We start from the raw sequence: 27,542 nt of genomic DNA, 5'->3' as shown, positions 1-27,542 counted from the left end.
CCCCCATTTCTTAGTTGAATATACTTCCCTTGTGGGCGGCACGGTGGCACAGTGGTTAGCACTGCTGCCTCACAGCGCCAGAGACCCGGGTTCAATTCCCGCCTCAGGCGACTGACTGTGTGGAGTTTGCACGTTCTCCCCGTGTCTGCGTGGGTTTCCTCCGGGTGCTCCGGTTTCCTCCCACAGTCCAAAGATGTGCAGGGTCAGGTGAATTGGCCATACTAAATTGCCCATAGTGTTAGGTAAGGGGTAAATGTAGGGGTATGGGTGGGTTTCGCTTCGGCGGGTCGGTGTGGACTTGTTGGGCCGAAGGGCCTGTTTCCACACTGTAATCTAATCTAATCTAATCTAATATTTGTTCCTCACCAATGTTCCACTTGTGTAAGTACAGGAGAAATCCCAACTGCAACTGTCCTGAGCAGTTTACTCCCTAACCCTTTGTGGCATACAGCAGGAGGCAAATATTGAAAGCATTCCAAGATAGGGAATACTTCATGGAGAGTATCAAAAGGAGTTCTCTGTTTAAGATGCCATGTACAGGATAAAATGATTTTTGTGACCAGATAGAACTGAACTGGGTATCAGCCAATTATCTTTATGCAGTAAGGTACTTGCTTTTTATTGTCCTGCTGTGAACCAATTTGAAGCCTTCTTCCTTTCAAGAAGGTGGTAGATAAAGCTCTTGCGGCTAAAGGAATATGCAAAAAGAACTGGATTAGTGCATTGAGGTTGATGATCAACCAAGATCATTTTGAATAGTGGAGCAGGCTCAAGGGGTCAAGTGACCCACTCCTGCTCCTATCTTCTATGTTTCTATGGAGCCAATTATGGCAAATGTCAATGTTCCAGATTAGACAGAAAAAATGTGAATGCAGAGTCTTATTACATGTAAGGTTGGTGGTGCAAAGTCTGAAAAAATATGCATTGGAATACACCTTTCACTTATTCTTTATTAAATGTAAAAAAAATTAAAATCCTTAAAGTTAACATTTTTCATATCAAGAATGTGCTATGGATGAAGCTTTGTTTAAAGAAATAAGTTTTCATTCCATTACTATTGAAACTTCAATATGACAGAGGACAGCCCTATAAAACAGTGATACATTCAAAACATTGTAATCCGCACAAGGTGACTGAGGTCTCACAGAGTAGTCATGCAGTATACCCAATGCACAGCTTTTCTGTCCCCACACAAAACATATAACAACGCAAATTCAATGGTGGAAATTTATTACTAATACTTAACAAATTCACTGAGAAAAATATAAAGATACCAGTTCCAAAATAACATTAATTCATAAATCACAAAACAGACACCTCTTTTTTTAAAAACAATTGCACTATCACAGAAATAAAGAACTACATAACATCACTTTTTGGTCACAGGTTATTATAGTAGCACTTAGTTGTTGTGCTTTTAGATGGATAAATATGCATTTTTTTTAAAAAAGGTTTTTATTGTATTTTAGTACTCCGGAAATTGAATGATGTCGGGCAGAGGCAGCTACTCATTTAATACCTTCAAAATGTGAAAAGACTGCAGAAGCTATTCTGTACCAGAAAAATTATCCTTAATAAGCTGATACATTGATCTCAGGTCTGCTCCAACATAAAGCGATTCAACAAGAGATATGATAAAATGATCCATGTTTTTACATAACTAACTGAATTAGTATGGCTATAGAGAGGTGTTGTATACTAAACCAAGAAAAGACACAAAAAACATTTTTTAAAAAAAAGATTAACTTAAAATTGAGGACTGCCATCAAGTTTACACCACCCTAGTTCAGTGGAACTGGTTCAGCTGACAGTTTAAAAAGATTATATGAAATGCTGAATAAGCAAAGGAATATTAGACCGACAGTCATTTTTCCATATCCACAAGAGTTCTGTTCCTGAGAATCCCCACGAATGATGAAATTTGCTTGTTAATAATAGGCTAAAAGTGCCCACAGATGTTGATTTCTGTTGCTACTTATTTTTTGGCATGGATTGGCAAATACGTGATTGATGGATACAGAAGATTTTAATGCTGCCTGCATGAATGGGTTTTGAATGTGTTCAAACTGAGCCCAAACTGGCCACGAAATGAGGACCTGGAGGGTGGGGTAGGTGTGTGGGTGGGTGGTGGGTCTTTGAAGGTTAGATGACCATTTCACATTCCTTAATTTTTACACTATAACAGCCAATACTCTATTATCTAGTCAGCAAGACAATCTTTGTGGTACAAGATTGACAGAGCAACATTAATTATGCTGCTTAGAATCTACGCCTTCACCAACCTGGATTCAGTAGTAGGAATTCAAAATTCAAAGTCAGTAAAACACAAGTAATAATAATAATAAAAAACCTCATTATTCCACAGACCTCACCTTAAAAATAAGAAAGTTTATGTCTCTTCATATGGATGCTCAGAGGAAAGTCATTTAAATACATTAAATTTTTGTTTATTAGTTTTGGAAATTATTTCTCGGTTTATTATACTTATTGGCAATTACTATAGCCTGCACATCAGAAAATATATCAAATTTAAGTTGCCCACCAGCTCCAGTAGTGGAGATAACTGATTCCAATTTGGAGGTTCTAACATTGAGTCTCTTGCTTGGTCCATTGTCTGTTGGGAATCTTCATTATATGGTCATGAGGCAATGTGCCTCTCCATAGGTAGTTTATGGTCTATTTTTAGAAAGACATTTGTGCTCTCCACAGAAAGTCTGATTGTTTCAATCAACCTACCCTGCAACTTGCAACAGTGAGGATGAATTGCCTAAGAGGAATGGAAAACCTTCAATTGAAAATATAGCAATTTAAAGGAATTGGATAAAGAAGTTGAGCAATTTAAACTACAATACCACAAGCTTTTCCAGCAGCAAATATCTGAAAGTTTTAAGTTCTTTTGAAAAAGTCATTGCATTAAGTAGAAGACGATTTTCATTTCTTAAAAATAGAAATTGCACCTTAAGGGACTGATTCCTGCTCCCAGACACAATATTCAGAAGGACCTTTATGAATAATGTATACATCTTAAATTCATAGCTAATTATAAAACTCCTTTTTATATGGCAACATTCTACTTACAGATCAAGTAGCCAGTTTTCTATGTTCTACTTAGGTAGGATCATAAAATGATTAGGCAGAGTCAACAGAAAGGGAAATTGTGTTTGACAAATTTACTAAGATGAGCATGTCTCGATGCAGAGAAATAGGAACCAATGCATGCCGTATATAAGGATTTGCAAAAGCAATTTGACAAGCTGCCACACAAAAAGTTGTTCATGGCTTAGGGAGGGAAAAATGGAGAAAACATTTCAGTCCACTGACCCTTCATCAGAAGGGTCAAAAGGTTAACTCTGTTTCTTTCTCCACAGATGCTGTTAGACCTGCTAAATGTTTGCTTCAAATCTCCGGCATTTGCAGGTCTTCATGTTATGATATAAAGGCTCTTGAAGTTGGGAGAATATAATACCATTTACTGAGTTAAAATGAAACATAAATTTCACTTTCAAAATAGACAATTAAAATATATTTCCTTTCCAATTATCTAGTGGCAAATGTAGACAATCCCAAATACTTCATAAAGCTAGCAGATTAGCCAATTAGTTCAAACAGTAGTTATTATATAAAATCTAAGAAGAAAGTGCTCAGACCCACAATAGATGTTTTATTACAATTCTATACTGTATTCCTTTGTTTTATTTATAAACTAGCACCTAATTATAAAATTCTTAGATTTTGAATTTAGAGAATATATCTTACACAGTTTAAGACAAAAGTGCAATACATTATCAAATGTTAAAATTCATTAAATCTTTTTTGACTCCATAATATTTGCATTAAGACAGTCATGCACTAAATAATTAGCTAATTGTTTCAACAAAGAATCATTTTCAAAACTGGTATGGGAATCAGATAGAGTGACAACGATGCACATAGAAGTCTTGACTTTGGAATCTAAAGCCAATTTGAATGTTTTTCAAGCATTTTAAAACAAAACTCCAAATCTAGAAAACCTGAGATTCCTCTTTTGTGTTGGGCAGCTATGTCCCAACTATTTTCTTACAGTAATATCATCAGCATTCACCAAAGCATTCTTCTTTCTATAATGTGCCAGCAGATCCTTCCAGGGATTACTACAGCGCAGTAAACACTCATTTCCTAGAAAACAGAAAATAGACATTGCTTTCAATTGTTAAGTATTATACAGTACATTGTGACCTCCCAAATCTAGAATATTTGGGTCCAGGTTCTGCAGTTCAAAATTTTGTTGATTTTGCAATGATGTTAGAATATCTAACTTTCAGTATATGAATTGTAAAATACCACAAATATAAATATTTACCTGAAACATAACACCATGATAAACCATTAAAAAGCAGTAAGAAGAATTGTTTATTCATTTAAATACCAATGAACTTTTCTGCGTTCATGCCATCCTAATTTGTTCCAGCTTCTGAAGTCAGTTCTGTTGAGAAAACTTCCAGATATCTGGCATTTCCAAACAAATTTAATTTACACCGAATTCATGAAATAACCTGTTGAATTCCTTTGCTAACTTCCTCAATTTGTCGATGGAACAATTTCACTTTGTCTATGGTTTATTTTTCTCCCATTTTCTCCAAACTCAGAAAGAGTTGCAGCACTTTATTTATTAGTTGGCTGTCAGAGGTTCTGCGATCAGGCAGTTCATTGCAATCTACATGTTGGAGACCATCTTGCTAGAGTGAGGGAAGGAGTTCAAGCAGATGACAAAATAAGTAACAGAGCTAAATGTGTCCACTCTTTGTACAACTTAAATGGCAGGAAGTTGGTGGAGTAACAAAGTGGAGACATATTCAATACTCTAGCAAGAGTTAGTCTACTTTCTAAATGTGCTTGCATGCCTAGGTTTTACCAACACACTTTGTGTTGAGGCTGTTATGATATATTTGCCCTATGGACCATGAAACCCCGCAAGCAACACGTATCAAGCAGCTTGTCTTTCCAGAAGTGGCTGTTCTAACACTTGGGCAGCTGGTGGAGTGAGGCAGCAACCTGCCTGTTCTGACAGCAAAATCTGAGACCATGTTTTAAAGAAAAAAACATTCTGATGCAGCTCAAGGAATTCAAGACAGTAGTTTTGGGCTGCCCAGAAATTGCCTGGTTAGAAATAAGGGAAGACAGGAGGCAGCTGGCTACGTCCAGATTAATTTTTATGGAAATGAAAGAGTGCCTAAATCATTTTAGCTGCTCTGGCCCTATTGCAAATAAAATTGCTCAGTGAGTACACAGTCTGCAGTTAAACCAGTTATATCCAAAAGCAGCAACCAGTACCTCACTTCAGAAGATCTTACTTTATGTGATTAAAATGTGTTTTCACCTGAGCACTGGTTTTCTATTTTTAAGCCATTATTGCTCTACTAATGCTGATTTTGACAAGATAAGATCAATGCACAGTATCAACCATGGGAGACTGATTAGCAAGGTTAGATCTCATGGAATACAGGGAGAACTAGCCATTTGGATACAGAACTGGCTCAAAGGTAGAAGACAGAGGGTGATGGTGGAGGGTTGTTTTTCAGACTGGAGGCCTGTGACTAGTGGAGTGCCACAAGGATTGGTGCTGGGCCCTCTACTTTTTGTCATTTACATAAATGATTTGGATGTGAACATAAGAGGTATAGTTAGTAAGTTTGCAGACGACACCAAAATTGGAGGTGTAGTGGACAGCAAAGAGGGTTACCTCAGATTACAACAGGATCTAGACCAGATGGGCCAATGGGCTGAGAAGTGGCAGATGGAGTTAAATTCAGATAAATGCGAGGTGCTGCATTTTGGGACAGCAAATCTTAGCAGGACTTATATACTTGATGGTAAGGTCCTAGGGAGTGTTGCTGAACAAAGAGACCTTGGAGTGCAGGTTCATAGCTTCTTGAACGTGGAGGTGCAGGCAGACAGGATATTTGGTATGCTTTCCTTTATTGGTCAGAGTATTGAATGCAGGAGTTGGGAGGTCATGTTGTGGCTATACAGGACAGTGATTAGGCCACTGTTGGAATATTGCGTGCAATTCTGGTGTCCTTCCTATCGGAAAGATGTTGTGAAACTTGAAAGGGTTCAGAAAAAATTTGCCAGGGTTGGAGGATCTGAGCTACAGGGAGAGGCTAAACAGGCTGGGGCTGTTTTCCCTGGAGGCTGAGAGGTGACCTTATAGAGGTTTACAAAATTATGAGGGGCATAGATAGGATAAATAGACAATGTCTTTTCCCTGGGGTCAGGGAGTGCAGAAGTAGAGGGCATAGGTTTAGGTTGAGAGGGGAAAAATATAAAAGAGACCTAAGGGGCAACGTTTTCACGCAGAGGGTGGTACGTGTATGAAATGAGCTGCCAGAGGATGTGGTGGAGGCTGGTACAATTGTAACATTTAAGAGGCATTTGGATGGGTATATGAATAGGAAGGGTTTGGAGGGATATGGGCCGGGTGCTGGCAGGTGGGACTAGATTGGGTTGGGATATCTGGTCGGCATGGACGGGTTGGACCGAAGGGTCTGTTTCCATGCTGTACATCTCTATGACTCTATGACTCTAATTACACACTTGCTGGGTCTTTATAATAGTACATTTGATATCTAATCAGGTGACCCAACTTCAGGAATTGAGGGGGTAGGCGGTTGAAAGCAACCTCTTTTCCTTACCCTCATACACTCATTCCTGTGACACTCATCCTATATTACTCATGCCATCTTCCCTCACCTTTACCCTCACTTATCCTGGGTCTATGGTGGGTGCATTTCCAGCAACTGCCACCACTTACATTGCAAATGGCAATCAGGACCTGCCATTTTATGATTGGCTGGCTTCTTTCAGCTTGCACAGCTTCACTTGCCAACACGTCTTCGGTCTTGGGGAAGGCTGGATGATGGCTGCTTAACTTCATACAATGGCAGACTTTCCCCGTGGAGCTGACAAGGGAGACCGCTGACAGTCCCTATTTGTCTCTAATGGTCAAAAAAACCAGGAGTACTCGCAGATACATGTGAGAAGAAGAAACTAAACCTTAATTCTTAACACTTTACAAGCATTGGACATTTTAGTCATTTTTGTGAGGTAGAATCTGGAGGGAATAGGAAGTTAGAAATCTCTCAAACATTGGGCTAGTATCATTCTTTATTTCTCATTCTTCATCTTGTTACTGTCTCACCCATATAAGCATACATAGCAGCACAACAATCAAGGATACTTTCCCATGTATGTCTCTATCTTAAGTGGCATTTCCAAGAATTCTAAAATTGGTTCTTCGACTCTATAAGACTTATTACAACAATGACCCTCAAAATTAAATCTCAGAAGGATATTAATTGCATGCTACCTGCTGGAAGAGGAGGAAAATTAAAGAATAATGGCAGAAAGGTGTATCTGCATTAAGGTATAAAGTCAGAATTCATCTTTGGGCAGTGCTCCAGGAGTAGCATAGCTCAGACTTAGACTGAATCATCAGCCTTGCGACATCAAACACAGATATCAGGGCAGCTTCATATTAATTGTGCAGAATCTGGTTCTGCCTTTAGATGGCAGTATTTGCCTTCTGATCAAATGTGTTGGGTTTCTGAAATCTGATGACTGGCTGAATTTTATTTCCTTGCGTCATAAATATGTTTGCATTGTATTCAAGGAAGTATTCATTTGGCAAAATGGAAATCTGGGCTTCTATTTTTGACCTGCTCAATTTTTTAGAATGCATTCCTTTGCAGGGCATCATGAAGGAAGAGAAGAGAGTGAACGGACTAATATTTTTAGTTCTTTAGAATTAAGGAGTCAACTTCCCTTTAAACAAAATCCTTCCTGAGAAATGTGGAATTTGCATTGCATTATATACAAATGCGTGAAGAATAATACCTGATTAAAGGCTGAAATGTTTTACTGTTCCTTTACAATGTTTTTCTCTTAATTTTTTTAAAGATTCTCTATGGCCCAACAAATCCACACCGACCCTCCAAAGCGCAACCCACCCAGACCCATTTACCCCTGACCAATGTACCGAACATTATGGGCAATTTAGAATGCCCAATTCAGCTAACCTGCACATCTTTGGACTGTGGGAGGAAACCAGAGTAAACCCACACAGACACGGGGAGAATGTGCAAACTTCACACAGTCACCCAAGGTGAGAATCGAACCCGCGTCTCTGACACTATGAGGCAGCAGTGCTAACCACTGAGCCATGGTGCCGCCCCTCTTAGGAAAATTTAAGACAGCCAAGCCTGAAATTCACTATGTAAATATTGTAATGGTAATTTGTGTAGTGGAGGGAATTGGTTTTACTGGCGAGGCTGTGAAAATTGCCCAAGAAAATGGTGTGAGTCTTGACCTTGAATTACTGCTGTCCTTTTTGTGTTCGGATTTCCACAACACGGTTAAGTAGGGAATCCAAGGCATTTTGACTTGCTTTGATGAAGAAGGTTCTTTGTCTTATTCTAACCACTTCCAAATGGTATCATATACAAGAATCTGGAAGATGGCAATCTGGTATCTGGAAGTGAGAAGCAACTGAGGAGGATTCTGGGAGCAGTCAGCTCTCTCTCACCACAACTGAAAAGGGATCCTGAAGGAAGGTTCAGAGGAGGCCCTAGAGATATCACAAGTTCAAAAGTGATGTGCTGGACAGGAGGGCTCAAAATTGGTTAGTATTAATCAGGTGAGCTCTGATGAATGGTCACCTAGACTCAAAACGTTAGTTTGTTGTCTCTTAGTGTATGCTGTCTGACCTGCTGTGATCTCCAACATTTGTTATTTACAGGACTTCTTTCTCCCACTACGTTCAATCTTTTTTAACACCTTCATAGCCTTACAGTTTTAGAGCAGTAGGAATTTGACTGCAGTGCAGGGTAGAGTATTTGAACTGTTGTTTGGAGGCTGATGTATTTAGTAAGCCTCTTGGTTGGTAAGTGATAACTGTAATTTAAGTAACTAGACAAGATTTATTCATTTAGTTAATTATTTTTAATCCAGTTATCACTAGAGAGTTAGAAATGGTCGTAATGCTTCATCTGTGAGATGTGGGAAATCAGGAATAGTTTGAATGTCCTTGACAACTACATCTGTAAGAAGTGTGCCCATCTACAGCTCCTTTCAGAGCACACAGATTGGCTAGAGCACATGTTGGACTGGATAGTTTCCTATGACAAAATGTCTTTTATGTGACAAGGGAACAAGCACCGTTGGATCTAGTAATGAACAATGAGTCTGATTTGATTAGAGACCGAGTTGCTCATGAGAATTTGTCAAATAGTGATCACAATGTGACCGAGTTTCATGTCGCATTTGTAAGAGATAAGTAAAGATGGGAGACTAGAACTTTGGATAGAGGTAAGGCAGAGTTTACTGGGATGAAATAGAGACTATCACCAACAATCAGACCCCAATAAAACTGAGAAGCTATAAATAAAACAACTGAGAAACAGGGGAGGGTGTGGCAGGTTAGGGATAAACTAGAACAGTATCTCCTTAAGAGAGAAACCAACAAGGCGCTGGCTTTTTACTGTGTATGAAGGAACGTTGAATTAATTGGTAATAAGGTTGCTATAATTCTTGTTAGCTGGCAGTTTAACAACTCATTTTTGGCTTTATCTTGTTAAATTGTTAATCAGACTTCACTTTGGAAAACTGAAAATGCCATATGATGACATAATCGGAGAATATGATATCTAGTCCTGATAGTAAGTAGGTCCTGTTGTTACATCTGAAAACATGTCATTAGATTAGTCAGAAGAGGTTTCACTTTAGTGAAACCATGTTTTATGTCTCTCTCATATTTGTCCATGTGTTTATTCAATCTATCCCTAACAACAGCTTCTAGGAGCTTCACTCTACGTGACAAACCTCTGCTATCTGTTTGTGGTAACTAAAGCTCTGAGCCAAAATGCAATCCTGTAATTTGCTTGCAATTCCTGCAATTTGCTTGTGACAGAGTCATCACTTTCAAAGCATTTTCTTTGAGATGGGAAGCTCTAATAAGCCTTTGCCAAACACTTCTGCAAAGACAATCTTTGAGATAGGAGATTTTGCTCACCCAAAATACAAAGGCCTTCTTTTGCTCTTGTAAGTGCAACATTCACTTGGTTTGGATCAGTGATGAAACCTAAGTATTTCTTCAACCAGGACTTGGAAGGTTGCATATCAATTTCTCGTTGTGGAAGTGAACGAACCGCAGAAAGAATGACATAACGCCATTCACTTCCTAAAATAACATGGGAGAAAAAATCAATGAACTTTTCATATGTATATTTTGATGCATGGATTGTGTGTATACTTTACCTGAATTGCTTTACTGTCAACATACTGAATCAAAAGTTCTGCGCACCATCAGAAATGGTTGAAGCCTAATCAAACTACACAAATTATGCTAGTTATTAAAGAATCATTTAACTTCGGTGCTAGAATTGTCAGTGAGCTTCAGGTTTTCTGTTCAACCTCCCACACCTTTGCATTTCTGTTATTTCCTGATCCCTGCATTTCAAGTACTATTGTTCAAAATCTTGCATTTCTGAAACCACACAGCTAAAATCTTACCTTGCTTTAGCTTAATCTGAAATAAAAGCCTAAAAACAACTGTCTCCAAGGGCAGTTATTATTTATTTGACTATTTCCATCCTTGTAATTTCATTTGAAATCCAGTAATGCCGGACTACAGCTGAATATTCTTGAACAAGTTCAGGTTTGACTATTTTTTAAAACTGTTTTAACCTTCTAAGAAAGCTGTAATACTTCATAATATTTCTTGGTTTCTGTGGTTTCTCTGAAAATCACAGCCAAGCCACTTAATTGCACTTGAAAATGGGCACCCTGTGTGCATGTTCCTACTCCTGGACGACACAGGGACCATGTGAAATTTGTGCAACCAGTGCTCTTCAATTACTCTGAAGGTGTTGGAGAAGCAGGAAATTGAGCTCTTCCATAACTTAAAGGCAATCAAAATCACCTAAAGCATAGACACACTATGTCTGCAGGCAGGCTGGCAGATTTAAACCTAGAAATGACGACCATGGACTGTGGAGGTGTACATGCTCTCATCATACCACATTATCCTTTCCCTTCTCACTTCTACCTTCTCCTACCTACTCTGCTTTGCAAACTGCAATAGTTGCACATGATTCTTTATTCTCCCTTCATGCTAAACATTCATTGTTGTCCTTTATTTTCAATTCAAGTACAAAAGATCTAATCTGCCAATTTAAGACTGAGATGAGGAGGAATTCCTTCTGTCAGAAGGTTGAGAATCTTTGGAACTCCTTGCCACAGAGATGGAGTCTTAGAGTCAGGGATGTAAAGCACTGAAACAGACACTTCAGTCCAACGTGTCCATGCCGACCAGATATCCTAAATTAATTTAGTCCCATTTGCCAGCATTTGGTCTATATCCCTCTATACCCTTCCTATCCATATACCCATCCAAATGCCTTTTAAATGTTGTAATTGTACCAGCCTCCACCACCTCCTCTGGCAGTTCATTCCATACACACACCACCCTCTGCCTGAAAAAGTTGCCCCTTAGGTCTCTTTCATATCTTTCCCCTCTCACCCTAAACCTATGTCCTCTAGTTTTGGACCCCCCACCCTGAGGCAAAGACCTTGTCTGTTCACCCTAACCATGCCTCTCATGAATTTATAAACCCCAGTAAGGTCACCCCTCAGCCTCCGATGCTGCAGGGAAAATAGCCCCAGAATATTCAGTCTTTCCTACAGCTCAAACCCTCCAACCTGGCAACATCATTGTAAATCTTTTCTGAACCCTTTCAAGTTTCATAACATCTTCCCTATAGCTCTATGAAGCAGAGTCCTTGTGTATAGGTAAGGCTCGGATAGATAGATTCTTGATCTTTAGGAGAATCAAGGATTACAAGGAAAGGGCAGGAAATGCAAGAAATGTCAGATCAGCCATGATCCGACTGAATGGCGGTGCAGGCTTGAGGGGCTGAACAGACTTGCCCAATTCTGATTTCCTATGTTCATATGGTCTTAAAGGCTTCCACAATACTTAAGGCACACAAGGCAAAGCTTCCACAGTGTTACAAACACTCATGCATTGTAAAGCTGTAAGAAATGCTAAAGCCCAGCTAAGAAAGTTGGTCTTGGTGCCATGATAGGTTACCTCTTATCCTTCCATGACGACAGCATGCCTACCCCTCACTACATACTCTGTCTGTTCTCCTGTTAGTGTTAAGTTAACTGAGATAAACTAATATGTTGTGGTGCTGCAGTCTTCAGTTGTGGCCTCAAAGTATACAGCTGTTGAAAGTCTCCTACCGATGTCATCTGAAGTATCCTTAATGAAGTTTCACGCAACTTCCAGGTGCAGCCACTGGGGATAAATTGTGAAGGAACTAACAAGACAGATCCTCAAGGCTGACACATGAGTGATTATCAAACATGGCAAAAGTGGATACTGCTGGAGATTAGAGTCAATATTAGAGTGATGCTGGAAAAGGCTCATTCCTGATGAAGGGCTTTTGCCCGAAATGTTGATTTTTCCTGCTCCTCGGATGCTGCCTGACCTGCTGTGCTTTTCCAGCACCACTCTAATCTTGACCCTGATTCCCAAATATGTCAATTAATTGTTATTCAAGCCTGACATGAGGCTTTGATAGAAGATTTGTGGGGAGGTGTCACCCAGACCTAAGATGCTGAACTGTACCACCCACATATACACACCTAGTCAGCTCCTTGAATAATTCAATCATGTTTTTTAGATATGATGTCTCCTGAAAAAGTCATGCTTGATTAATCCTTGTATCTCCAACTGGAGATTAATTCTATTGCTCAAATAGATTTCCCATAACTGATGCTAGACTCACTAGCCTGTAGGTTCCTGGTTTATCTTGAATACTCTCTTGAACAATGGTACTATATTAGCTGTCTTGCATTCTTCTGACACCCCATCTGTGGTTAGTGGGGATTTTAAAATTAATGTCAGCTCCTCTGCATTTGATTCCCATGGAGTCTAGGATCCATTTCAATAAATCCTGGGGATTTTTAAGCCTGGCAAAATCTCCTCCCTCTCAATACTAGCTTGTTCAATTATATGACAGCCGCACTCCCCGATTCCAAACCTACATCATTTACCATTGCAGGCAAAGAACTACTGTAAAACCTGACCTATATCTTCTGGCTCCACCCTCAAATTGCTACTTTAGGCCCGACACTTTCTCTGGTTATTGTCTTACTCATTTATGGAGCATCACCAAAATGTTCCCAAACCTACACTTCTATGCCTTACCTGGCTTCATTCCCTAATATTAGGTGCAGCACTGCCCCTGTCTAATGTGTTACTTCAAAGGCATTCCAAGATACATTTGAAGAATTCTGCCTCTCTAAGCCTTTCATTCCTCATCTGTCCCAGTTAATATTTAGGAAGTTGAAATTATCTACTAGTATTACCCTATTACTTTTACACTTCATTTGATTTGCTTACATATCTATCTTTCTATCTCAGCTTGACTGTTTGGGGTTCTATAATACACTCCCAGAAATGCAATTATCTATTTGTGTCTTTAACTTCTACCCACATGGCCTCATTTGAGGAACCTTCAATGAGATCATCCCCTCTTTATTGCAGTATTTGATTCCTTGATCAATTTTATGACAATACCTCTTCTTTTGTACCCTACTGTCAATCCATTTGAAGATTATACACCCTGGCACATTGATCTGTCTGTTCTGACCCTCTCTCAATCATATCTCTGTGTTAGTAATATTATCACATCCCCATGTGTTAATCAACACCCCAGGTCTGTTATACCTCTACTCTGTATCCCACCCCCTTGGCAAAATAGTTTAATACCCCTCCAATCATACCAACAACCCTTTCGCCACCATACCACACTTGCAAGGATGTTAGTCCCGTCTATATCAGGTGCAGCCCAACACACTTGTATAGGCTCCACCTTCCCCAGAAATGGATCTAGTGATCCAGGAATCTAAAACCCAATCTCTTGCATTGCCTCTTCAGCCACGCATTCATCTGTGTATTCACCTATCCTACACTAACCCATGACACTGGGAGTAATCTAGAGATTACAATCTTCAAGGTGCTGCTTTTAAATCTGATACCTCGTTGCCTGAATTCTTATTGCAAGACCTCATCTTTTTGTTGTTCGTCTCACTGTAAACCACTTACTGACTGTTTGCCGCGTCCCTTCAGTATGCTCTGCAGTAGTTCAATGACATCCTTGACCTCGGTCACAGGCAGGCATCAGTCATGTCTGTGGCTGCAGAAATGCCTGTTTGTAGTCTTCAGTCTTAAGTCTCCTACCAGTGTTGCTTTTTCTCTCTTTCTCCTCCCATTTGTGCAGCTGGGCTCTCGCTGCAGTCCCCAGAGAAACTGTAACTCTCATCATTTTCCAAAACAGAAAATACAGGTGTGCTCTAAGGCTTACCTGTCTATCTATCTTTCTCTAACTAGTGGTCACCCATTCCTTCCCTGACTGCTCTTCCGTAAGCTGGGGGGATGATCACATCTAGAATATGCTATCTATGGAACTTTCAGACTCAAGGATGCATTGCAATGCTTCCAGCCAACACTCAGGTTCTGAAACCTGGTGTTTAAGCTGGTCAACCCCGTGACACTTCCTGTATATGTAGGCACCTAAGATTTCCCACATACTGCAGGTTGTGCAACACACGGGCCTGAGCTCCCCTGCCATTAGTTAGGGACACAGAGACATAGGAAAGGAAGAACGCCATTCTGTGTGTACAACCTGTCCCAGCATTCAAAGTAATCATGGCTGCTTGAACACTTCATTGCCTTTTACCCACAAAACTGAAAATGTGTTGCTGGAAAAGTGCAGCAAGTCAGGCAGCATCCAAGGAACAGGAGAATCGACGTTTCGGGCATAAGCCCTTCTTCAGGAATGAGGAAAGTGTGTCCAGCAGGCTAAGATAAAAGGTAGGGAGGAGGGACTTGGGGAGGGGCATTGGAAATGCGATAGGTGGAAGGAGGTCAAGGTGAGAGTGATAGGCCGGAGTGGGGTGGGGGCGGAGAGGTCAGGAAGAAGATTGCAGGTTAGGAAGGCGGTGCTGAATTCGAGAGATTTGACTGAGACAAGGTGGGGGGAGGGGAAATGAGGAAACTGGAGAAATCTCCACTCCTGTTCCTATGTTCATACTCTGGCAGGTTAAAACATCCCACAGCGACATTGTGAAATAAGCAACGTAGTTGCCATCAACATTTACAAAGGAAGTGAACTTTACGTGTACAAGTACCTTGACTTTTTATGATGGTGCACACAGTTATTCCTGTAATTCCTTTTGCACTGAGCAGCTTGTTTATCTCCAACACCTGGGCATTGTAGGGTGTCAAAACTGCAATATCGTTTGGTTTGATTTTGGCAAAGGTTAACTGCTTCACAATGAACACCTGTACATCAATTGGAAAAATAGAGACAGTGAATACATGAAGGTGTAACTTTAAACTCACAGGTTATTCTCTCTTCACCTGATCCAGCTCTCGTAATAAAGTATGTACCTTTAACCAAGTGATGTACTACTCATCCTGACAGAAAAAGACTTCATTCCACACGGTGGCTCAGTGGTTAGCACTGTTGCCTCACAGCACCAGGGACCCAGGTTTGATTCCAGCCTTGGGTGACTGTCTGTGTGGAGTTTGCACATTCTCCGTGCATGGGTTTCCTCCCACAGCCCAAAGTTGTGCAGGTCAGGTGAACTGGCCATGCTAAATTGCCCATAGCGTTATATGCATTAGTCAGAGGGAAATGAGTCTGGGTGGGTTATTCTTCGAAGGGTCGGTGTGAACTTGGTGGGCTGAAGGGCCTGTTTCCACACTGTAGGGGAATTTAATCTAATGTCCTTTACCAAATATAGATTGGTTGATAAATAATGTTCACATTTAGTTTTCACTGGTTTGTTCTCAACTGTTCAAATATTATGAGTGTGATTTGTATTTTTGTCAACAACTAACATTTTTTTCAGTTCTCCATGAGCCCATTTCAGAACATGGTTGTGATCTGCAATCCTGCATACTTTTATGGACTCTCTGGATTCAATCTTGCACACACATCCCTATTTACCTGATCTTGAACGTTGGCATTTAGAATCTTGTAGTCCTAACCATGAGATGCTGGCACTCAGAATCACAGAAATGTTACATGGCAGGAGTAGACCATTCAGCCCATTGCTTCTGCAATGGCTCTTCAAATGAGCATCATTACCTACTTCCTATCTTCTGCTTTCTCCCATACCTATTTCTATTCAGGTATTTGTCCACAGTCTTCTTGAATGTCTCAATAATTCTGCATTCACCACACTTCCAGGAAGTGCACTCCTGACTCTAATTTTTTTTTCCCCTCTCACTGCTGGGACCATAAACACACCGGTCATGTGGTCTCTGAGTCAGGACTTCCTATTGAGTGAGGGGCAGAAATTCCACCTCGGGCCAATTAACACTGCATGGAGCATCAAGTGGCTGCGAAATTGACCAAGCTGTGTCCTCAGCTGACTCTTTTGGGGGGCACGCGTGGGCTGTGGGATGGTGAGGAGGGGAAAAGGCTGGGGTGAACCCTGTAATCTGAAACTTGCTGCTGCAGGACTTCTGAACAGAAAAGAACTGTAAAAATACATATTTACAATTATATTGGATTGTTCATAACAACCAGACGCCTCACTTACAGCACTTCCTTATTATTTGTTCATGTGATGTTGGCTAGGCCAGCATTTATTGCTTATCTCTAATTGCCCTGAAGGTGGTAGCAGTGAGCTGCCATCTTGAAGTCCCTGGTACACCCCAGGCTTGGAAGGAAGTTTCAGGATTTTGACCCAGTGACAGTGAAGAAACCCATATGTCCCCAAGTTCGGATGGTGGCTTGGAGGGGAGCTTTTGTTAGTGTGTTTCATATAGTTTCTTGCCCTTGTCCTTCCAGGTGGGAGAGATCCTAGATCTGGAAGGGGGTGCCAAATCAGCCTTGATGACTTATTGCAATGTGTCTTGTTGATGGTACGCACTGCTACCACTGTGCATCACAAGTGAAGGTAGTAAATATTGAAGGTAGTGGATGTGGTGTCAAAAATGCAGGCTGCCATTCAGGCCAGTGGAAAGGATTCCATCACACTCCTGACTTCTGCCTTGTCAATGGTAGATAGGCATTTGGGGGAAAGGAGGTCAGTTATCTGCTGCAAAATTCCTAATCTCTTGTCAGTTCTTGTAGCCAGTTTACAAGACTTGTCCAGTTCAGGTTCTGGTTAGTAGTAATCCCCAGGATGTTGATAATAAAGCATTAAGCCTGGTCAGATTCTGTCTTGTTGGAGCTGGCAAATGCTTGGCATTAATATTACTTGCTACTTATCAGCTCAAGCTGGGATGTTGTCAAGGTCTTGCTGTGTTATCCGAGGTTGTGTATGATGCTAAACATTTTACAATTGTCGGCAAACATCCCCAGGGAAGGTCAAGGGTGAAGCAGCCAAAGATGGTTTGGCCTAAGAAACTATCCTGAGGAAATCATGATGTGATTTTGAGAGATAAGATGATTGATTTCCAACAAACACAACCATCTTCCTTTCTCTCCACCAACAAAGAATTTTCCCTTTTATTCCCATTGACTCCAGATTTTCTTGGGTTACTTGATGCCATAATCAGTCAAATGCTGCCTTGACATCAAGCACAATTAGTTTCACCTCACAATCCAGTTTAGCTCTTTTGTCCATGTTTAGACCAAGGCTGGAATGAGACCAGGAACTCAGTAACTCTGGCTGAATGCAAATTGCTCATCTATAAGCAGGTAACCCCTTTTAAATGTACTCTGAAAGCACTGCCGATGGCATGCCTTATCACTTCCAGATGATTGAGAGTAAACTGAAGGACCACTAATTGGTCAGGTTGCATTTGCCTGCTTATTGTGCACTGGGCAATTATCCACATTTGCTTAGCAGTTGCCAGTGTTATAGCTGTACTAAAATAACTTGGCAAAGTATATAGTAAGTTCTGAGGCACAAGTCTTCAGGGCTACTGCTGGAATGTTGTCAGGACATACATTACAGATAATTTAATTGTTCTGAAGTATAATCACTGTTGTAATGTAGGAAACACCGCAGCTAATTTCTGCTCAGTAAACAGACACAAACAGCAATTGATAATCAATGACTTATCAGATAAAATGTGTTTGGGACATTGATTGATGACAAATATTGACCAGGACACCAGGATCTATCCACAGTTAAGGGTCTTGTGGAGTAGTGCTGTTGTCCTTCCCTCTAGTCCAAAAACTATGGTTTCAGGTCCCATCTGTCCTGGGTGGTGTCGTAAAATATCAGAACAGGTTGATTACAATAACTATAACCTCTGGCTCTTCTTCAAAATAGTGTCATGGGATCTTTTATATCCACCTGAACATGCAGAAGGGACCTCATTTACATATCACATGGAAGATGGCTCACTTAAAAGTACAATGTTTGGAAGCACAAGTTTGGAAGATCCATAAGTAGCTAATTTTCTTGTTTCACCAATTTGGTCACTAAGTAGTATACCAATTCCAGAAAAAAAATCCAGTGCTTTCTTTACCAAAGGTTAAGAATTTGTGAAGAGAAGTTATCACAGCACAGTGTCTCAGTAGTTAGCGCTGCAGCCTCACAGCGCCAGGGACCCAGGTTCGATCCTTGCCTCGGGCAACTGTCTGTGTGGAGTTTGCACATTCTCCCCGGGTCTGTGTGGGTTTCCTCCGGGTGCTCTGGTTTCCTCCCACAATCCAAAGATGTGCAAGTCAGGTGAATTGGCCATGCTAAACTGTCCATAATCTTAGGTGCATTAGTCAGAGGGAAATGGGTCTGGGTGAGTTACTCTTCGGAGGGTCGGTGTGGACTTGCTGGGCTGAAGGGCCTGTTCCCATGCTGTAGGGAATTTAATCTAATCTAATCTAATACTCCTTTCGAACTGTGTGTCAATTGTGGCTTTTGGGTGTAAGTTGTGGAGTGGGACTTGAATTAGAAAATTCATGATTTTGGGGTGAGATTGCTGTTAATTGAGCCACAGATAACACACTTTGACTAAAATGAGGTAGTGTACAGATATTGTACGCATTTTGAACATCTGTAAAACATCTGGTTCCCTTGTAAAAGCAATCACATCTGAAATCCTGACGTTTCTCAGCTACAATTTTTCAAGAATAATAATTGATAAATTATTGGATCAAAGTTTGGAAGACCCATAAGTAGCAAATTTTCTTGTTTCACCAATGGTCACTAGGTAGTATAATAATTCCAGAAAAAAAATCCAGTGCTTTCTTTGCCAAACGTTAAGAATTTGTGAAGAGAACTTATCCTTAGTAAGAAATAGCCTGATGTATTTTAAAGATGAATGTGAAAGAATCTTCAGATTTCATTTATAATATTTTATTTAAAATAAAAATTGGATTTATAGCTGTTGTAAAAACAAACTTTCAAAGGGATAAATGAAATTATGAGAAATTTTTATTCAATGGACAAATACAAATAAAATTTCTTATGGATTGGCTGGTAAAGCCACTAAATTTCATTTGTTTCTCTCTGAGAAGACTGTGGCTTAGTAATAATATCACTGGACTAATAATTCAACCAGTATATGCTCTGGAAACATGAGCTCAAATCCAACCTTGGCAGTTGGTGGGATTTAATTCGATTTACAAATCTGGAATTGAAAACTAGTGACAATGAAGTCATTGTAAGAAGACATCAAGTTCACTGAAGATCTTGAGGTTACAAATTCTGCCACCTATACTTAGTTTGGAATGCAGATGACTCCAGACCAACAGCAATGTGGTTGACACTTCCCTCTACAATGGCTGTGCAAGCATCCCCATTCAAGGTCATTTAGGGATGGGCAACAAATGTTGGCATTGTCAGGGATGCCCACATGCCATGAAAGAGTAAAGAAAATGAAAAGTACTCACAGCTTTCTCAGCCTCCAATTTATTTGCTCTGGAATTCTCATTTCCCTCCTCAGTTGAGACCATCAAACTAACTTCATTTCCCAGGACATGCCCAAAGATTATTGGGCAGGTCCTCTTTCCACGATGATAGAAGACACTTTGGGGACGACGCTCAAGTTTAGGATCAGTTTCCAGCTTCCCGTTGTAAAACATCTGAGAAGGAAACTGGCAAATTTCTTTTTGCTGAAAAATTAAATGAAAACACTCACTGGAGTTTTTTTAACAAGTAATGAAGTATGAACATTTAGAAAACAAATTCACATTAACTAAGAAAACGTAGAATCTAAAAGGATGTTCAGCTTGTATTTTCCATCACATCAAATAACTCCTGCTAGAGATAGTTAGCTGTTTTGTACTTAATCCAAATCTTTCACTCTAGTTTTAATAGAAGAGAATTTATCTTTAAGGAAAATAGCCATGCACAAATTTTCAAGCACAAAATTTTCTCTAAACTGCCAAGATCTATTATATACTACAATACAGAGTGGTTGTAGAACTCCAGGTGTACCTGTAGCTATAGGCAATGTTGTCGCAGGTATTTCTCAATATGGAAAAGTATCGTGTTACATCATTTTCCCAAACAGCAGCTTCTGCTCCATATAATCATAACTACGGCTTCTTTTTTTTACAGACAGCCAGTGCTTTTGATCGTTCTACTGCTGTCATTTATACACAAGATCCATCTTTTATTTATTTGGTTGATCAACTTGCCTTTCACCATCATCCTTTTGTCATTTAAGTTTGCAAGCTATTGTTTACACTTCCCTTGGTTCTAAAGTCTGTGACCTACATCTTGTTTGTTGGCTAAGTCCAACTTGCATCAAGATCTTTAGAGGGTTTGTCATCACGAGGCCTAGTGCATTCCCTCGCCCTCTCTCACCAAACTCTTCTCATTAGTAACCTAGCTCACCCCTATGGTATCACTCATGTTCAATTTCCACAGAATGCCGTTCCCAGAGTAATTCACCACTCATCGAATATCTCGTATTTCCCCGTCATGCCTCACGCCTGTGCCATCCTTAATAGACCATTGTGCATTTGGACAAACACTGTAACTCCACAGTTGCCATATGTTTCTTGACATTTGTCCAGTTGAGGGGAACTTGCACTTATTCTGCAACAGAGACCTGGAGATCCTGCTGGATGGGTGGTATGGATGTAGAACTCCCTCTGCCCATAACCAGCGCAGAAAGCCACAAAACACGACCATGTTAGCCTGGCTCGAGGTTGCTACCAAGATTTAAGCAGTTGTAGTCATTTGGAGGAATGCCTAGAACTGTAAGAAAGTCAATGACCTTCTCCACTCCATCAACATAGGTGTCACCATTTTCTTTTTGCTACCTCATTCTACCTCTGCTATTGCATCCATCTCCCATGAATGTTCATACTTTGTCACTCTCATTATTGCCTGCAACATTATCCCTCACTTACTCTCACCCACCCAACTTCCTGCTAGCAGTAATGCTGCATACCGTCTGCACTGCCGACTCACTCACTCAGGACACCTCCCCTAGCACACCTACAATATTGGCTGTGCCACCACTTTTATCTCCTGTAATACTTCCCTGTCTTTCAATCCAGCAGGAAAACAATAGGACAGAAAGAGACAAGACAGGGTTTTGCCTTATGAAGAGAGAATCCTGGCTCTGAGCATCCTGAGTGACTCACTGACCATTTCTAAGTTCCTGGACTGATACTGGAAGCTGCCCTTTACTTACTGTGGCATGACCTCCTGAGTGAAAGCTAATCCAATTGACTCGACAGAGAAACTTCATAGTTTTCTGTCTGAGTTAAATGGCAAGGCAAAAGAGCAGTAATGTGAGGCTCATATCTCAGTCTGAGGGGGAAAGGCTCAAAAAGGAAATGCAAGGCAAGGAAGCTTTGATGCCTGGTTGCCTCTGGGTTTTCTGGTTTCTCCCCAAAGTCCAAAGATGTGCAGATTAGTTGGATTGGCCACGTTAAATTGTATGTAGTGTTCAGCGCAATGTAGACTGGAAGGATTAGCCTTGGTAAATGTGGGTTTACAGGCATAGGGTATGGGTCTAGGTGGGGTGTCTTTGGAGGGTCAGTGCAAATTCAATGGGCCAAATGGTGTATTTCCACACAGCAGGGATCCCATGATTCGAAAAAGGAACAGATTGTTTCCTAAAGAGATAGTGGCAGACTATAAATATAACGTCGTCCATGGCAAACAAGAGCAGACAATCGAGAGGCTGACACAAGGAAGGAGGACACTGTATGAGCTGAGGATATTAGAATTTAAAGAGAAATTGGACAGACAACTGCTTCTGGTAACTGCTGAATTCTAGAGGATACGAGCTCACTCAGCAGATAATAGGTCAGCTGCTTATGTGTTTGGCAACAAAGAAAACAATTTGTTAGTTTGACTCCACAATTAAAGTTGAGAGATTAAAGAGAATTCGAAGTAAACTTCTATTCTCTGTGAATTCTTTTCAAAGTGAAACAACCACGGTAATCTCGATTACTGTTGAAATAAAAAGTCGTGCGCCTTATCTCTGTGTGTATTTAATGACTTTGATCTGGTCCTTTCTGCCTGTTGGACTGCCAGGAGATACTCAGTAACCCTTTGTGATCTGTTCTTGTACATTTTAAAGCTGTTGGTGTTTAATGCATGCGATGTGCCTCAGGACATAATCATAATACATTGATCAAAAAAGAGATAATGATAAAATGCATGATTCATCTTTTCAAAAGCAACCGTTTTGTTTGAGGTGAATAGAACGTCTAGGAGGATACCTCTGGGATGGGGGTATAATAAGGTCTGACATTCAAGTGGTAAGGAAAATGTGAGGCCCGTCAATGAAAATTTGGAGATCCCTTTATAGGGAACACTACATACAACTTTCATAGAAGCCAAAATGGTGCTAAATTGAATGTTGCAGAGATTGTATGTAAGTCTAAGGAGGCTTCCAATACTAATACATGGGTTGTGATTGAGTGTGCCTGTCTCAGTTTGATGTTCTGGAAAATTAAGCTATAGATCTATTGCACTGCATGTGGAAGCATGCAGGCCTCCTTTGGTTTGGGCGAAATAGATTAAGGTTCTTCTTGGAAATTAACCTTATTGCATTTCAGAGAGTTGTTTGAAAAATATTAACAAGTAGTGTAACTTGTGGGAAGAGTAATAACGATGTAAATCTTTCAAAGAATGAGTCCTGGAACCATGGTAACTGGCCAGAGATTTGATTTCAGAATTTTCTTACAAACAGGGGATTTTTGATCTGCATACAAATTTCACACATGGTGAGAATGATTTAACTTTAATATTTAATCATGTAATCCAGATGTTTGGAGTAATTATGATTAATCCTGAATTGTATTGATCTTGATTTAGAAACGTTGTAAAGTTAAATCTTTTGTCACTGATACAATTATCAAAGGGAAAGTTAATTTTAAAATTGAACACTATTAATCAGAAATTGAAAGCAAATTGTCTGACTTAAATATACTTTAAATCAAAATTTTAAAATTAGGAAGTTTGACCACAATCAGTTTGAGAGAGAAGCTAAAAGAAAACACCTTAGAGAAAACTGGTATTAATCTAAAATTGCTGAAAACAAAAAAGAAAGTTTACTCCTTATTCAGAAATTTATGTTTTGGATACGTAGACTGTTGCAAGTGGGTAGGTGAAAAAATTGCTTTGCCCTGCTTGTTTGGAGAAACAAACAAAGAAAAGTTTAATCTTTCTGCTAGCAGCTTAAGATTTCACGTCACTGGATTAACACCTTCTGCTTTGACTGGAATGGATCTTTTATGTCTTTTGCTTTTGGGTGTTAAACATTCCCAGCAACTTCAAGAATTTGATCCAACCTTTGGAAGAAACTGGAACTAATAACTTATTTAAGTTCATTTCATTTTAATGTGGTTTTCTGAAACAAAGCAATACATAGACACATAGTGAACAAGTGAAATTCAGTGAATTTCAATGTATTTATATATTCAGTTTCAATGTTTATGGAAAAAAGTTTGTTTTAAAGAGAAATACACATTGATGACAACATGACAACCCAATAACACTGTTACTTAAATGTTGGATGATTTTGAAATGGGAAAGGTGTTAATAATGAGGAAAAAGAAACAAGAAGATATCACCTAAGATAAAGAACAAACAAGAGTGTCAAGTAGAAAAGGAGATAAAACATGTGGCTGGAATTGATTCCCAAAGCAAAGAGTATTGGTAAGTGCAAAGACAAAGATCAGGTATTCAGCCATTCGGGTGTCACAGTCTAAGAAGCCCCTAATCCTAATTGCATAGAGGGTAATATAAAGTGCCCTTCATGAAGGGGATGTGCCTTCATGTATTATTAACATCTGCTTGGACTACGCACAAAAACATTTTAAATTTTGATCGAAAATGTATTTAAGTCAGACAATTTGTGTCAGTTCAGGGTTTGGTATAGGAATATCCTGTAAATTGAGAAATCTTAAAACAATGAGATTGGTACTTCCCTTTACTTTACATGTGGTGACACCACTCCCAATTGTCTCAACTCATACTAAATGACTTACATTCTGTTTCTGCCAACAGGAGTGGAGGGTTTGAGCTATAGGGAAAGGCTGAATAGGCTTTCCCTGGAACGTCGGAGGCTGAGGGGTGAACTTTTAGAGAGTTATACAATCATGAGGGGCACGGATAGGATAGTCTCAGCTTTTACCCTACGGTGGGGGATTTCAAAACTAGACAGTACAGGTTTAAGGTGAGAGGGGAAAAATTTAAAGGGACTTAAGGGTCAACTTTTTCACACAGAGGGTGGTGTGTATATGGAATGAGCTGCTAGGGGATGTGTGGAAGCTGATAAAATTATAGCATTTAAAATGCATTTGGACGATATATGAATAGAAAGGGATATGGGCCAAATGCTGGCAAATGGGACTAGATTAATTGAGGATATGAATGAGCTGGACCAAAGGGTCTTTTTGCCTGTTGTACATCTCTGTGACTCTATGAGGAGTGCCCCAGCAGTAGGTCTCTTGTTTTGTTTCAGGTGAAACACAAGAATGGCAGTAGTTGGGTAACAGAAATGGATAGTAGCCTCCTGGTAAGTGTAGCTGTTTGAGAAGTGTCCACTGTGTATATCAGTAAGAGAACCTGCCTGCAACCTGGATAGTACATGCAACAACACTAAAATAGAGAAAGGAGACAACTGCCAAAAGCCCTGAGTATTACATAGCATGTTGTAGGCTTGGCTAAGATTTCACCACAATACACTCATTTACTTCCTTTCATGTGGGAACTAAAACTTGAAGGACAATATTGTAAAGAATTGTGTATTGATATTAATTGATTAGCATGTTGTGATGTATGATGCTTCACTGTCACTACATGCAGTTAGTAGACGTTAATGTGGTATCCATTTCTATGTTACCTTCCAAGGACAGCATCATGACAATAGGTACACCAAAGGTGGCATTACTTTGAATACGTTAGGTGTGACCAATAATTTGAATAGTTAAAGACTATCTGTAAGATACGCCTTGAGTCAACTGGCTAGGCAGGCCACAAACCTAATAATGAATAGCTGACTAGAAGAATTGTATAGCTCTTGGATAAGGAGTCTAAGATGAGAAAGAAACAAAATATGTTTTGGTCGCATTAATTTAGACCTAAAATCATGGCAAATCTCAAGTATAAATTATAATACTCCATAGTTGCTGTCAGAAGCACTAAAGGATAAAATATGCACTCATAACGATCAATTTGCAAGAAGCCTAACTCAAGAATTGATAACGCACCACTGGATACTGAAAATATTTCATAGAATCATCGAATTTCTGCAGTGTGGAAGCTAGCCATTTGGGCCCATAAAGTCCACGCTCACCCTCTGAAGAACAAACCACCCCTATCCATCTCCTACCCCTATATTCCCAATGGCTAATCCACCTAACTTACACATCCCTGGACACTATGGGCAAATTAGTATGCCAATCCACCGAACCTGCACGCCTTTGGGAGGAAACTAGACCAATCGAAGGAAGCTCACACAGACATAGAAGAACATGCAAACTCCACACAGACAGTCACCTGAGGGTAGAATCAAATCTGGCCCCCTGGCGCTGTGAGGTAGCAGTGCTAACCACTGAGCCACTATGCTACCCCAAATGTGCCCAGAAACATGCACAGGAAGGTTACTGGCCTGAGTTTGATTAATCCAGAACCAGAAAGTCAGAAACTACTGGTGACTCACCCAATTCAGGGAATGGTGTAGATATATTCTATCCAAATAAATTGCAAAGTTGCTTCCTGGGTCTTGATGAGATCGGTGCTACCACAGCACCAATGGTGCTTTAATACCATGGACCTAACCCCCTACTGTTAACTAAGTTGATCATGTCAGAATGATTAAAGGATCTGATTATGTTGCATGCAATGACATACTACAACATGTAGTCGCAAAATGAGATAGATCAGTAGGAATTAAGTTGGTACACTGCAGCACCTGCTATGGTATACCCTCCAGGCATAACGTGACCCTGAGACCACATTTGGTCAATACAACTAAAGCCAAGGCCAATTATGTCAACTTATACCAATTATACCAATTAATTGATGCCAGCTATGAACCAGCATGAACTGCTTATGTAACTATTTTCCCAGAGTTAAAATGTCAATTATTAGGGGACACAGGCTGAAGCTAAAAGGGGGCAAGTTTCAATGAGATGTGAGAGGGACATTTTTTACACAGAGGGTGATAAGTGCCTGGAATGCATTGCAGAGGAGCAGGTGCAGGTGAATAGAATAGTAAAGTTCTGGAGGAACCTGAACATTTATGTGCATAGGCAGGGAATAGGGGGGATACAGACCGTGTAGAGGCAAAATATTTTTAGTTTAGAAATGCATCATGTTTTGGCGCAGTCTTGGTGAGCCATACGGCCTGTTCCTGTGCTGTACTGTTCTTTGTTTTGTCACAATGCTGGTCTGGTACAAGGTTACTTTGCCTTTGCGTTTATTTTCAGCAAGGGAGTAATTGACCAGGCTCCACTGTGTCTGAAGTTTGAATGGCTCATTGGGGCCTTGTTGTTTACCCAAATAGATAGTTCTTCAGGCCAAAAGCTTGAAAGGTCTTTTGAAAAACGGGTATAGTCAAGGGGGCATGGTCAGCTCTCTAGGTGAGCAGTTCAATTCAGTTCAGTATGAGTTGAGTAAGAGTCACAGGGGAAACTGGAACTTTTCTCTCTGTCCTTCTGTCCATCTGATTTTGAACTGTAAGTTGCATGTGCCATTGTTTACTGTGTGTGCTAAGGGATGTGAGTACTGGAACTGTTGCAAGTATATCTGGAACAGCGTCATTAAGTCGAGTTTGGATAGGTTATCCAGTATTCTGTTCTCAGTTCTTTGTGTCTCATTCCATAATTTTGTAAATAAATTTTGTTTGCTTAAAACTTGACAGTCAATGCAGCTAATTTACTCCGGGAATATCCATTATACACCGAGCTAAACAAATAGCAAATTTACAGTCTGGGCTACAAAGAACAAAGAACAAAGAAAATTTACAGCCCAGGAACAGGCCCTTCGGCCCTCCAAGCCTGAGCCGATCCAAATCTACTGTCTAAACCTGTCGCCCAATTCCTAAGCATCTG

At 40.1% G+C, this 27,542-nt stretch overlaps 1 protein-coding gene across 2 annotated transcripts in view; it reads right to left on the bottom strand.

Moving 5' to 3' along the window:
- Positions 1–932: 932 nt before the first annotated feature.
- helz2a (helicase with zinc finger 2a) overlaps positions 933–27,542 on the bottom strand; it is a 107,117-nt gene continuing 80,507 nt past the window's right edge. For both annotated transcript variants that reach the window (XM_087994919.1, XM_087994920.1), the window contains exons 17-20: positions 19,905–20,126; positions 15,235–15,388; positions 10,046–10,213; positions 933–4,155 (exon numbers count right to left, since the gene is read on the bottom strand). In XM_087994919.1, the coding sequence (XP_087851045.1) occupies positions 4,049–4,155; positions 10,046–10,213; positions 15,235–15,388; positions 19,905–20,126 (651 nt within the window). In that variant the 3' untranslated portion in view covers positions 933–4,048. The remainder of the gene's footprint in view (positions 4,156–10,045; positions 10,214–15,234; positions 15,389–19,904; positions 20,127–27,542) is intronic.

Source organism: Chiloscyllium plagiosum, unplaced genomic scaffold (genome assembly GCF_037043375.1).
Source record: "Chiloscyllium plagiosum isolate Xiang-an unplaced genomic scaffold, Cpla_swu_hap1 HiC_scaffold_15, whole genome shotgun sequence".
Classification (NCBI taxonomy): Eukaryota; Metazoa; Chordata; class Chondrichthyes; order Orectolobiformes; family Hemiscylliidae; genus Chiloscyllium; species Chiloscyllium plagiosum.
Note: the sequence above shows the minus strand (reverse complement) of the source record. Positions and strands in the feature narration are given on the sequence as shown.